Genomic DNA, 13334 nt, shown 5'->3' with positions numbered 1-13334 from the left:
GTGTCCCCGCTGCGGCCCTGCGGCGATGGCCACCAAGATCGACAAAGAGGCTTGCCGGGCGGCGTACAACCTGGTGCGCGACGACTGCTCGGCCGTCATCTGGTGAGGAACTTTCCATTGCTTCCACGCCCCGCTCCCCGAGCTCGCGAGGGGGCCTGGTGCGCCGAGCCGGGACGCGTGGAGGGTCCTCCCGTGCTGCCTCCCGCAGCCGTAACCCGGGACAGCGTGGAAAGCCAGCGCGGGTTCCTCCCTGCCCAGAGCATCTTTTAGATTGTCCTGCTGCAAGCTGGGCACCTCGCTGCCACCGTCGCTCATGTGTGTGTGTGTGTGTGTGTTTTCTTCTCCCAACCCAAAGGGTGACTTTTAAATACGACGGCTCTACCATTGTCCCCGGCGAGCAGGGCGCAGAGTATCAGGACTTCATCCAGCAGTGCACAGGTAGGGGACGCGCCTTCGGGGGGAATTGCTGATCTTTTGGGAAATGGTCCACGCGGGGAAGAGGAGCCGCGGAGGCCGAGCTGGGAGGAGCCTGGCCACCCCCCACTGCGCCTCTGGGCTGGAGGAACCCGACTTGAGATTTTTAAAGCCTGGTGAAACGTGCTCCTCTTTGGACATCCAGACCAGCTAGGGGTGGCTCCCCGTCTCCTTTGCTTCCACAGTACCCTCCCCAGAAGAGAGGGCTCCTTTGCCCCCTGCGGGTCACTGCTTTTACAGGGGCCAACTCAGTGTGGTTCCAAAGTCGCCTTCGGCTCTTTCCACCTTCCCCTTTCATCAGTCAGTGAGCCAAAATAAGAACAATCTGGAAGTTATCGCAAGAGAAAGAAACTAGCAGCTCTCTCCTCCCTTCTCTCAAGATCATTGTCAGCGTTTTGGTTTTATGTGTGTTTTTCATTTGGAGAAAACAGAGCCAGATACGACAGGGTACACACCATCTATGATGAGTACAATCTCATTTACGTGAAATTGTAGAAAAGGCAAATCTAATCTGTGGTGGGAAAAGTCAGAAGAGTGGTCACACTTTGGGGTAGATAGTCACGGACTGGGGGCCACACGGAAGGCTGGGGGCTGTTGGACAAGTCTCGTATTTCCATCGGGGAGGTGATTACACAGGTGTGTGCATATGTAAGAAAGCATTGAGCAAAAATGCTGGTGATCTGTAAACTTTGTGCACTTCCCTGGGGGTGTGTTAAACCATTGAAAGAAAGGAACGCGTGGTGTCAAAAACCACCGACCCCTCAGTAGAGGCAGAAGGCTCAGCCTCTTTGGGACGAGGACCCTCAACAGCTGAGACTGGACAATGAACCCTTTCCCGATCTCTGGTCGCTCTCTTTGAAACAGATGTGCAAACAAAGACAGCCCGGCTCGGAGGTCAGAGCAGGAACCCCGGGCCAGCAGAGTGGGTTTGAATCACCCAGTGGCCACTTCCTGGCTGTGTGATTGGGGGCAAGTTACTTAACCTCTCGGGGCCCTGGTTTCCTTACCTGGAGTCTTCGAGGACTGTTGTGAGAATAACTGAGTCAACGTGTCTAAAATGCTCAGGGCAGTGCCTATACGAAACTGCACGGTCCTTTGTGAAATGAATAAAAAGTATAGCATTGTGCCACGAGATCACATGACCACGCCTCTCCTTAACCGTTTCCCTAACCAAACGCTATTTTGCATTTAGTTTAATTGAAGCAATGTTTATGAAGTGCCTGCTATGGACTGGGTGGTCCTAAGGTTTGCTTTTGTTTTTGTTTTTTAACGATCTCCCAATTAAAAGGCCTCCCTGAGTGTTACCTCTAGATATCCATCCATCCACTGCTTTTGTAAAGGGTTGGTTTCTTTTCTTTCTTTTATTTTTTTTTAATGTTTTATTTATTTCTAGGAGAGAGAGAGAGAGAGAGACAGCATGAGCAGGGGAGGGTCAGAGAGAGAGGGAGTCACAGACTGAAACAGGCTCCAGGCTCTGAGCTGGCAGTCAGCACAGAGCCCAACGCGGGGCTCGAACCCACGAACCGCGATATCGTGACCTAAGCGAAAGTCGGACACTTAACTGACGAAGCCACCCAGGCACCCCGGGTTGGTTTATTTTCTATTTTTTAAAAAATTTTTAAAATGTTTGTTTATTTTTAATATTTTTTTGGTTTTATTTATTTTTTGAGACAGAGAGAGGCAGAGCATGAGTGGGGGAGGGTCAGAGAGAGAGAGGGAGACACAGAATCTGAAACAGGCTCCAGGCTCTGAGCTGTCAGCACAGAGCCCGACGCGGGGCTCAAACCCACAAACTGTGTGATTCTGACCTGAGCCGAAGTCGGACGCTCAACCAACTGAGCCACCTGGGCGCCCCTAAAAGGTTTGTTTATTTTTGAGAGAGAGACAGACAGAGCACCAACAGAGAGAAGGAGACACAGAATCTGAAGCAGGTTCCAGGCTCTGAACTGTCAGCACAAAGCCTGATGGGGGGCTCAAACTCACCAACAATGAGATCACGACCCAAGCCGAGTCGGACGCTCAACCGACTTCGCCACCCAGGCTCCCCAAGTAAAGGGTTGATTTAAAATATCAGATGCATAGGGCCCCCTGTATGCGAGACTTGCTCTTGGGGCCCTGAGTTCAAGCCCCAAGTCGGGTGTACAGATTACTTAAAAATAAAACCTATAATATCAGAGGTGTCAAATGCTATTACAGCTCACATTGAATAAGGCNCCAACAGAGAGAAGGAGACACAGAATCTGAAGCAGGTTCCAGGCTCTGAACTGTCAGCACAAAGCCTGATGGGGGGCTCAAACTCACCAACAATGAGATCACGACCCAAGCCGAGTCGGACGCTCAACCGACTTCGCCACCCAGGCTCCCCAAGTAAAGGGTTGATTTAAAATATCAGATGCATAGGGCCCCCTGTATGCGAGACTTGCTCTTGGGGCCCTGAGTTCAAGCCCCAAGTCGGGTGTACAGATTACTTAAAAATAAAACCTATAATATCAGAGGTGTCAAATGCTATTACAGCTCACATTGAATAAGGCACCTAGGGCCTCTTTCGGAGTCGGTGGGTCAGGATTTGAACCCAGGCCCCTGTCTCTCTACCACCCCTACCCTTCCTCCGCTGTGGTGAATGCTTTCGCAAGTCGAGTAAGTACAAACTCTTGGCCTCTCCCCAATCTGGGGAACAACTAGAAGATTCAGTAGGGTTGTTTTTTTTTTTCCGCCTTGTGGGAGCTGAGGCTTTGACAGGCCAGCTTCTCCTGTCGCTGAACTCAGGAACAGACAACTGGCAGTTTCTTTCCTCCCTTTGACCATCCATCACCTCCCCCCTCCCCCCATCAGACTGGGTCTTGCTTTTGAAGCTATTGTTCTCTCTGGCAAGTAGGAGAAGGTGACCCAGGCATGAAAGAGCATCCTATCAATAGAATAGACTCTGAACAGATGCTCACGGAAGGGCTTGGTGTGGTCAGACAACACTTCCTTCCTCCCCTGGGCCTTGCAAGGGTTTTACTGTGCGTCTTCCCCCAACGGTGGGGATGGGAGAAGGGAGTGCCTGGCGGGGGAACTAAAAATGCTTTTCCCTGCTGCTCGTTGATGTTATGAATGGGCTGCGGGATCCGAGGGCTCCGTCTGCTTTGGCTGGAAATCTGCCTGCCGTCCCCAGCCATCTGTTGGACAAATGTATAGATGAGCTACGACTGCCGTGTGCGCGCGCATTCCTTTCAGAAAACTGCGGCCGTGTCCTCATGACCCAGCGACAAAGGACTCAGAACACCCACTGGTCGCTTTCTGTACGCAAGTCGCTGCACCTGGCATGCCTGGTCCCCATGACTGAGATAGTCCTGTATGCCAAGGCCCAGCGCAGTTGAGTGACTTCCCGCCCTCACGGAGTTAGGACGTGGCAGAGCTGGCGCTTGAACCCAGGCCGGCCGGCTCAAAGTCTCAAGGTTCTAGCCTCATCTCTCTAAGGAAGTGGGTTTAGATTTATTTTTTAAGCTTTATTTATTTAAGTAATCTCTACACCCCATGTGGGGCTTGAACTCACGGCCCCGAGATCAAGGGTTGCGCACTCTTCCGACAGAGCCGGCCAGGTGCCCTGGAAGTGGTCTAGATTCTCGTTCTCGAGCCCTGAGGCTTAGGTTCCGTCAGGCCACACGCAGCTGTGTGCAGGGTACATCACTTACGTGATGCAGGGAGGGCTCCCTGCGGCCCCAGTTCCCAGGCAGGTGTCCCGTGAGCCCGAGGGGCCCCTGCCGTGAGGACAGGCTCTCACTCTGGCCCAGCCTTCCTCTTTCCAAACATCTAACAAGGTGCGAAGAGGACTTAGAAGCCGGAACCGGCCCTTGATCTCTCCCTGCAAAGGTGCTGGAGCACACGGAGGGGGCGGGGCGTTTCCTCCTGGGCTTTCTCTCCCCCCTGACAGCCCTCTTCTGGCATTTTCTCCGAACCACCCCTTCTTTCCCGGCCCTTTGCCCTCTGGCTGCTGCCTTCCTGCCTGTCCGACTTCTCTCTCTCTTCTCTCCTCGCCCCCAGGCCTGGCTTCTCCTTCGCTGCAGCTGTTTTCTGGAAGGTCGCTCCTTCCTGCTTCTGCTGGCAGGGCTCGNCCCCCCCAGCACCCAGCTCTACCCCCTCAGCTCTTGGCTTCTTGCCTCACACCTCAGTCCGTGTGAGATGTCCGCGAGCTCGCAGGTGCAGAGGGGGAACCTCATGCAGATCAGCTGAAGCAAAGTCAGTCTGTAGCTCCCATGGTTAGAGAGTCCGGGGAAGGCTGTCCAGACTCAACCTCCCCACCCCCTGCGGATCCCCGAGCTCTGCCTTTCTCCTTTATTGTCCTCCTTGGGGACGGGAGGGCAGGTTCTCCTTGATACACCTGGCCACCGGCTTGCGGGCCTTGGGTGGCGCCATCCCTGTGGGGGGAGGGGAGAGACCCCTTGCCGATGACTTCAGCGGAAGTTTCCAGACTGACACACTTTCCTTGCCCTGGCTGGGTTCATGTGTCCATCCTGGACCAGTCACTGGCTGGCAAGGCCTGGCTCAGTGCCCGCTCCTGGAGTCGGAGGTGGGTGGGTGGCAGCCCCACCTAAACCAGCAGCCGGACTCGGGGAGGGTGGCTTCTTAAGGGAAGAGTGGACAGTGTGTGTGTGTTTGGCTGCGGCGAGGGGAGCGGGAAGGACATGCTACTTCCAGATAAGGGCAAACAAACACGGGTCCGTCACCTCTCACTTCCCGTCCCTAAGGCCACAGTCTCTTAGCCCCGGATCTTTCTTGTCTTGTACCCATACCAGTCCCATTGCGGGAGCAACTCTTCCTAATGCCCATCTCTAACCAAGTCACTCTGCTGCTCCTTAACCCTCTCTGGCTCCCCCCTGCCCGTGGGATTCAGCACAGGCCGTCTGATGGGTGTCGCAGTGAGTTTGTCGCCACCCACAGCCACCGACCACGCCCTTCTTTGTGCACCTGCTGCCTGATACCTTCGGGCCTGTGAGTTCGGGGATTCCCTGCAGCTCGAGTTCCTTTCCCCTCTCAGCCCCCAGCCAGCCTGGTGGGCTGTGTTCTTAATTTCAACAGCCCGGAGTTAGAAAATCTCTAGGGTCACATCCCGGCTGTGTCTCTTGCTTGCCGTGCGGCCTTGGGCAAGGACATCCCTTTCTCTGTGCCTCAGCTTTCTAGTCTGTGAAATGGGCATCCTCACTTCTGACAGTGACTGGGAGGGAGGGTTAGGTGAAATACCACATTTAAAACGAGAGCGTAGGCATTTAAAACGAGATGCACATTGGCTATTGTTACTTTTCATCGTTTTTATTCTCATAGCTCTCGTGAGGACGTTGTGTTTTCTGTTCTGAAGCTCCCGGTGCACTTCCCAGCTTGGTGCCCAGTAGGCACGGAGCTCCAGATTAGCCCCAGCGGGCACTCAACCCCAGGGCGGTGCGACGTGCCTTAGACTGCTCGTCTGGGTCTGCGTGCACTAGTGCTGAGCACAAAAGCACCTACTGCATAAGTGATGGTTAGCACAGTGGTTCAAGGCTTAGGCTGCATCGGGTGGCCTGGGGTTCGGGTCGAGCCAGTCATGTGACCTGGGCAGGTGAGTGACCCACCTGCTCACGCTTTGCTGTCATATGGTCCTTAGGAGGATTAAGGAAGCAACTCACAGGGGAAATTCCTTAAATGTTAATTACTGTGATTGTCATCCCCTTCGTGGGAATCCATTGGAAGTAGAGTGTATGGTCTGAGAGCGCCTGAGAGCTGGGCGGGTAAGGACGCGATGGGCAGGCAATGGGTACCCGGCTGTGCTGGAGGCCGCGGTGCCCCCTCCCCCCCCGGCCCGACAGCCTTGGGGAGCCAGGCTGAGTGCATCTGTCTGTGATCTCTGATCACAGCAGAAAGGGCTTGCAGATCTCATACCCATGATGATCAGTGGCTCAAGCTGTCTATGAAATCAACTGTGTTTGTGCGTTTTGTAAGTGCAAAAGTTCCTGGTAGAATATTGAGAAAGCAAGACTAAGCAAAGAAGAGTTTTATACACTTTTTTACAGTTTTATCACTCAGAAGTTTGTTCATTAGTTTGTGTGTCTTTCCTTGCATCCGTCCATCCTTCCTTCTTTCTCTGCTTCCCTCCTTCCTTCCTTCTTTCCTTCCTTCCTTTCTTTCCTTCCTCCCCCCTTCTCCTCCCTCCCATGTCTGTGAGTGGCTCCTCTGCAGGGTCCGTTCTGGGCACTGAGGATAAATATAGAAACAGAGAAGGTCCCTGTCCTCAGGGAGCTGATGTTTCATTGTCATCGCCCAGCCTTTAAAATGGCTACATAATGTTCCCTCATATAAATGTAACATTGTTGAACCAATTCTCTGTTGATGGACCCCAAAGCACTCTGATGCAAGCCATTTTATTTTGGAAAGGATCCAAGCACCTGGGAATGGATCCAGTTTTCTGTGGGTGCCTATTTTAGAGCTGATCCAATCGGTGAGCACTGATGGTCAAGCCAGAGTATCTTGCCTTGACTCGTAGCCTTGATGTGCTGTGTGACCTTCGGCCGGACTCCCAGACTTTGTTTCCCCCTCAGTAAGATGGGGGCAATGATCGCAGCTTTGTTGTGAGAATAAATGGACACAATACATGTAAAGCAGCACATGGTATGGAGTCAGTGCTCCAAACTGTGGTTGTTTGTCATGTAGAGCCTTCTTGAAAGGTGTTACACATTGATGGATAAGTTGAAATAAACTTGATGTGTGGGGTGGGTACCCAAAAAGGTGCATTCTTGGAGGTCAGTGTCCACACGAAGCTTGATTGGGGTACATGCCCTGTGATGTTGGCCAGATGATGGTCTGGGTGCAGATGATATTCCCGTGATGCTTTGTTGAGCCTGGAGTCTTCGGCTCAGAACATCACTCACAGTGAAAAGAGGGGTTTGATATTTTTGCCCATCCTCGGACATCCCATCCTTGGGGTGGGTGGCTTTCCTCATTTCATAGTAATCCCGCTCTGCCGCTGTAGTTCTATGAAAGTGATTTGACTCCCCACTGCCTCACTGGGAAGACATTGGCCAATCAGAGTAAGTCCTCTGTTGACTGATTGGTTCAGGGTTGGGCCCTGGGACTTGAGTCGAGCCAATCAGCTCCATCCCTGAAACTTTGGACAGAGTTGCCGTGAGGGCCCTTTTTCTCTGGGATTAAGACCTGTTAACATAGTGAAGGCCTGGAACTTTCGGGGCCCGTGCACCATGTGGGGACTCCGGAGCAGAGCCAGAGATGGAAAGTGGGGCCTAGAGGGCATGGCTTGAACTTTCAGGTCCACCTATGCCTGGAGCTCTCTTCTGAGGCCCTTTGCTTCCAGGGCCCAGTTAAATTTCTTTTTCTTAAGCCAAATTCAGTAGGTTCTTTATCATTTCCACCTAAAAGAGCCACGGACATAGCCCCCCAGGGAAGGTTGGTAGGGCAGGCCCAGGGAGGAGAATCCAGACTGCACAAGGAATACAAAGCTCTCATATGAGGATTAATTTAAGAATCCGGGCATATTTAGCTTGGAGAGGAACCTCAAGGGACTTGAGTGTGGTCTTCAGTGTTTGAGGGGCTGCCATGTGCTGCCTGTGTACTTCTTCAGTGTTCCCACCCACACCCCAACCCCACGTGGTAAAAGACCAGACAGCAGGAATTTCAGGAATCCAGGGATGGATTTTAGGTTCACCTGAGGAAGGACTGTCCTCAAATTAGAATGGGCTGTCACTTAAGGTAGTGAGCCCCCCATTGTGGGAGGTATGTCAGGAGCAGGTGCCTGACCACTTGGCAGAGATGTGGTTTAAAAAAAATTTTTTTTAATGTTTATTTATTTTTGAGAGAGAGAGACTGATAGAGTGCAAGTGAGGGAGGGGCAGAGAGAGAGGGAGACACAGAATCCAGAGCAGGCTCCACGCTCTGAGCTGTCAGCACAGAGCCCGACGTGGGGCTTGAACCCATGAACCACAAGATCATGACCTGAGCCGAAGTTGGACGCTTAACCAACTGAGCCACCCAGGCACCCCGGCAGAGATGTTTAAGAAAGGGTTTGAAAGGGGCCATCCGTGACCATGCCCTCTCCTTCTCTGGTCTGTTCTGCTTCCAGGAATGCATTAGTATAGGCCCAGGAGGGTCAGCCCTACCAGGGGCTGGGAGTGGCAATCGGGTGGTTTCTAAGGAAAACGGGTGTGTTTACTGTTGGAGAAAATATAATGTATTCTGATACTTGTTCAAGAACAGTAAGGCAGACTGTATTCAGGGGGGCTGTGTGACAGGTGTGGGGACCATTACTGTGGGGGTCGCAGTAGAGGAGAGAGATCAGGCTCAGTTCTGAATAGAAGAAAAAGTACGGATTTATACTCAAGAAGCAGGGTGAAGGTCAGTGAATGGACAGTTACCAAGAGAAAGTGCCAGCGCCGAGGGGGATTCTGACCTGAATGGACCCAACAGGATTCTTGCTGTGGGCAGACCTGGTGACCACGCATCNCTTCATCCTGGGGGGGGGGAGGGGGGGAGTGAGTGAGGGGGAGGATGGAGCATAAGGAGCCCAGTCAGATGCAGAGGATGCCCGGATGTGGAGAGTGGGCGATTCTGGCCGAACCGACTTAGTAGGATTCTTGCTGAAACTGGGAAATGCACAGACGAACACAGGAATCCGGAAGCTGAGAGCTGGGTGAATAAGAGTCCTGGAGGCCAGGTTAGAGTTTGGTCAAGGACAGAAGCTTTGCTGTTGCCAAAAGAAAGCGGGTGGGGTGCGAATAGACAGATACCGTTGTCTGTGGCCTCTGCGTGCGCAGCTGTACAACACACGTACAATTGGCAGTCACGTTATCGTGCCGTTCTGCACTTGAATGTCCTCCCCCGCACCCCGCCCTTGTTATTCATACACGTAGAGATTCCAGAAATTTGAGTGAGAAGGTCAGGAGAGAAATGCCTAGTGGGTCTATGGGAACAGGAGTTCGAAAGGAAGCTTTAACCTGCACCAATGCTGTGAATGTCGTAAAGCGCTAAGCAGTCTGTCCGCGCATTCAACGAACGCTAATGGAGCGCCTCCTTTGTTCCAGAGACAATGTTGGCTTATGATTTTTTGGTGGCACTTTGAAGGCTAGTGAGCCATTACCTGCACGGTTGTCTGCACTCTCCAGTGTCTTGTTGCTTTCTTTCCCCACGCGGCTGTTGCTGAGTGCTTTTGAGCCGCGTTGCCTTGCTTCTCTGTGTCCTAAGATGCATGGGCACGTTTGTGGTGGCTCGTTCGGATTGCCCTTTCGGTGATATCGGTGCTCGCTTTTGAGTTTGTGGCCTTCCGCCTTCCATGGGAAGGCTGGTACCTGCCTAGTAAATAGGGCGTCCGTGGTTCAGAAAGAGTCTTAGTTAATTAAACCAAATTGAGTTTTTGTTCCTCGAAAACCGCTGGGAGGTAATGCAGACTTTTAAAGTGCTGCTTGTGGTTGGAATAGGTGCTCCCTCCACACCCTCATCTTCCATCATTTCTCCACCGTGTTGTATTCTGGGGTGTGGGACCCCACGCGTAGGTCTTCGGTAATCTGGTTACCAAAGTTAGCGGCCATTTCTTTATCATGTCCACGCATGTCCACGTCATGTTCTCTCAGCATTTGTCGGTGAGCACGACTCACTGAAAAAAACACTTTTTCTTCCCCCCGCTTCCCCCTGAGAATACACATACTTCTCCTTTTATGTCTCTCGTCTCCTGTTCTCACTTCCTGCTCCTGTTTCTCTCTTCCCTTCTTGCCCCACGAGTGTGGGTGTTTCCCAGGGCCCCACCCCTTGACCATTACTTTTCCTTCTCCGGAACGTGGTGAGCGCCTGCCGTGCGCCACGCCCTTTGCCGAGGGAGCTCATGGCCCAGGCCAGAGGTGGCATCAGCTCCCCTCCCCCTTGGAACATTTGGTGGCTTTTGCCCATAAGGTCCAAATGCTTAGTGGTGACACAGATTACACCTATGAGCCCTCTCAGCGCGTGTCCCAATGCATAGAGTTCTGCTCTCACGGATGCTCAAATGCCAGGCTCCGTGTGGACACTTGCACATATTAACACAGATAATGTTTCGGGGCGCCTGGGTGGCTTAGTTGGTTAAGCGTCCGACTTTCGCTTAGGTCATGATCTCGCGGTTCGTGGGTTCGAGCCCCGCATCGGGCTCTGTGCTGACTGCCAGCTCAGAGCCTGGAGCCTGTTTCAGTCTGTGACTCCCTCTCTCTCTGACCCTCCCCTGCTCACGCTGTCTCTCTCTCCTAGAAATAAATAAAATATTTAAAAACAAAAAACAAAAAACAAAACACAGATAATGTTTCTTATCCACGAAGGATGTGGATGTAATGAGCAAGTAGCAGTTTTCCCATTTTGCTGATGGGAAATCTGACCATTTCCTTAGAGAGTCAAAAGCCGCTTGCTTGAGATGGAAGAATAAGTGGACTTGGAACCCAAATCTGGGTCCAAGGTTCCTGGCTCTCCCCTACCCTGCCCCCCACTGTGCTGCCCTGCCCTCCCCCTTTCTTGTGGCTGTGGACAGTCTTCCCCGTTGTGCACTGTGCTCATCCGCTTTGCCTTCCCGGAGGACGTCGATCCACCTGTCAAGGCCAGTGTAAATGTCCCCTCCTTGCCTCTGGGATGCGCACCACATTGTGCAGGGGGGAGGTGTGCCTGTTTCTTTGGCTCCTTGGCAAGGGCCTGGGGAGAGCGACCCTGGCTCTGGTGGCGGCCTCCTTCCTGGGGAACCCCCCCCCCCGCCATGGTTAGCCAGCCCCAATCTCTTTTCCTTACACGGGCCCAAGTCGTGGTCTGCTGCACTCTATGGTTTCTCATGTCGAACCCACATGAGCACGGCTGTCCTCCGACCCGCCTGCGGGAGGCTGAGCTCCTCGGGGCAGAATCGGGTCTGTTCTGTTCCCTGCTGTACCGTCAGCACCTGAACAGTGTCTGGCTTTCTCACCTGCTGCTTGTTGTGTGGATGAACGAGTGACCGTCCCTTAAGAGGCTTGAGAGCTGAGCTGGCCCCCGGAAGGCACACTGTGGCCCTCCCGATGTCACAGCCCGGTGGCCCGTATGGCCATCTGCAGGTGCCAGGGCTCCCTAGCCACTGCCTCTGACCCCGCTGGCCTCTGGACAGGGTTTCCTGCCCCAGGGCCCGAGCGTGGCTGAATTCCTTGCTCACCTGCTTTTCTGTGTTGGGCTTTTCAGATTCAGCTCAGTGGCCTCAGCAGGGTCAGGTCCCCCGAGGCCTGGGTCTGACCTGCTGGCGGGGCTATGCCCTCTGCCTTTAGTGTTTTATTTCATCAGCGCATTTTGAAATCAACCTGCCTTACATCCTGATTCAGTCCTGGACTTAGTTTATGGTCATCTATCTCTTTCCCGTCATTTTCCTCCTGTAACAAATCCCTACAACCCAAGTGGCTTGAAATAACATAATTTTATCATCCTATAGTTCTGGAGGTCTGGAGTCCAAACTCTGTCTCATCGGGGCAAATTCAAGGTGTAGACACCTTCTCTCCGGAGGCTCTGCGGGAGAGTCCATGTCCTGGCCTTTTCCGGCTCCTGGAGACGCCTGTGTTCTTTGACTTGCGGCCCCTCTTTCCTCCACTTTCAAGGCCAACGAGAGTGGTTCCCGTCCTTCTCAAGCCACCCTCTGGTTCTGATTCTTCGCCGTTTGCGGATGCTCCTGATTACACGGGGCCCACCTGGATCATCCAGGGCGCTCCCCCATCCGGAGCCTTAACAATCACTGCAAAGGCCCTTCCGCTGCGTCTGATGGTGAAGCCACAGGTTGGGAGGTACAGACGCAGACATCTCTGAGGGCTGCTGTTTTCCCAGCCACCGTGATCTAATGATTTCATTCCATCTCCACTGTGGCCCGGTGTGGTCGGCCGCACTATAATTCCCACTCCATAGACGGGAAAACAGGCTCAGAGATGGGAAGGCACGGGCCCGAGGTTGCACAGAGGCCCCGCTCTGTTCCTGGCGCCTGCGTTCCTGGCTGCCCCTCCTGACAGCCTGCTGCTTCCCTACGCTTGCAACTGAAATTCTTTTAAAACAAGCTCTTTTGGGGCGGGGGGCGGGGGGCCAGTCACCTGGGTGGCTCAGCTGGTTAAGTGTCTGACTTTGGCTCAGGTCATGATCGCAGAGCACGTGAGTCCAAGGCCCGCATCGGGCTCTGTGCTGACAGCTCAGAGCCTGGAGCTGCTTTGGGTTCTGTGTCTCCCTCTCTCTCCGCCCCTCCCCCACTCATGCGTGCTCTCTCTCTCTCAAAAATAAACATTAAAAGAAATCTCTCTTAAGAAAAAAAAAGCCTTTTCCTCCCTCCCCCCCACCCCCGGTTTTACAGACATCACTGTCGTGAGGNACGGGGGAGTTTCGTGGACATCCGCCGTCTGATAGAGATACGATACAGAGAAAGAAAAGGCATTTCTCTTTGTGATCACAACGCCAGGATCCACGCTCCTAATAGCTTTCCACAAGCTCTTTTCTGGAACGCTAGGGGACAGACCGAAGGCCCGTGTCTCTGGCTGGTGGCACATGAGTGGGAATTCGCAGCTCAGAGGTAATTCTTCCGCTTTCCTGGAAGTGGGAAACCTGTGACGGCCTCGGAGGAGCAACTCCGTAGTTCAGATGCCTCTATGCTGCCCAGGGTAGGGTTCTGACTTTACTCCTTTTGTCTGAAAGGATGTTCCGGGGAGGTCATCTGCTCTGACCCGGAAGTAGTTTTCATCCCCTTTTATTTTTTGGCTATAATTCTACCCCAACGGGAATGTATTGGTCATGATTTGCAAATAAAAGGCAGCTGCTGCCGCGGGCAGGCCAGGGCTCCCTCCGGGTCAGGCTGGGAGGGGGACTGAGGGAGGACAGAGAAGGGCCAGGTCCTGTCCCCCCTC

General features: G+C 53.3%; 1 protein-coding gene across 1 annotated transcript in view; it reads left to right on the top strand.

Moving 5' to 3' along the window:
- COTL1 (coactosin like F-actin binding protein 1) overlaps positions 1-13334 on the top strand; it is a 41619-nt gene continuing 28285 nt past the window's right edge. Inside the window, exons 1-2 of the mRNA XM_077754079.1 lie at positions 1-102; positions 356-438. Coding sequence (XP_077610205.1) covers positions 26-102; positions 356-438 — 160 coding nt within the window. The 5' untranslated portion in view covers positions 1-25. The remainder of the gene's footprint in view (positions 103-355; positions 439-13334) is intronic.

The sequence above is a fragment of the Crocuta crocuta genome, unplaced genomic scaffold (genome assembly GCF_008692635.1).
Source record: "Crocuta crocuta isolate KB4526 unplaced genomic scaffold, BGI_CrCroc_1.0 scaffold61, whole genome shotgun sequence".
In the NCBI taxonomy this organism is placed as follows: domain Eukaryota; kingdom Metazoa; phylum Chordata; class Mammalia; order Carnivora; family Hyaenidae; genus Crocuta; species Crocuta crocuta.
Note: the sequence above shows the minus strand (reverse complement) of the source record. Positions and strands in the feature narration are given on the sequence as shown.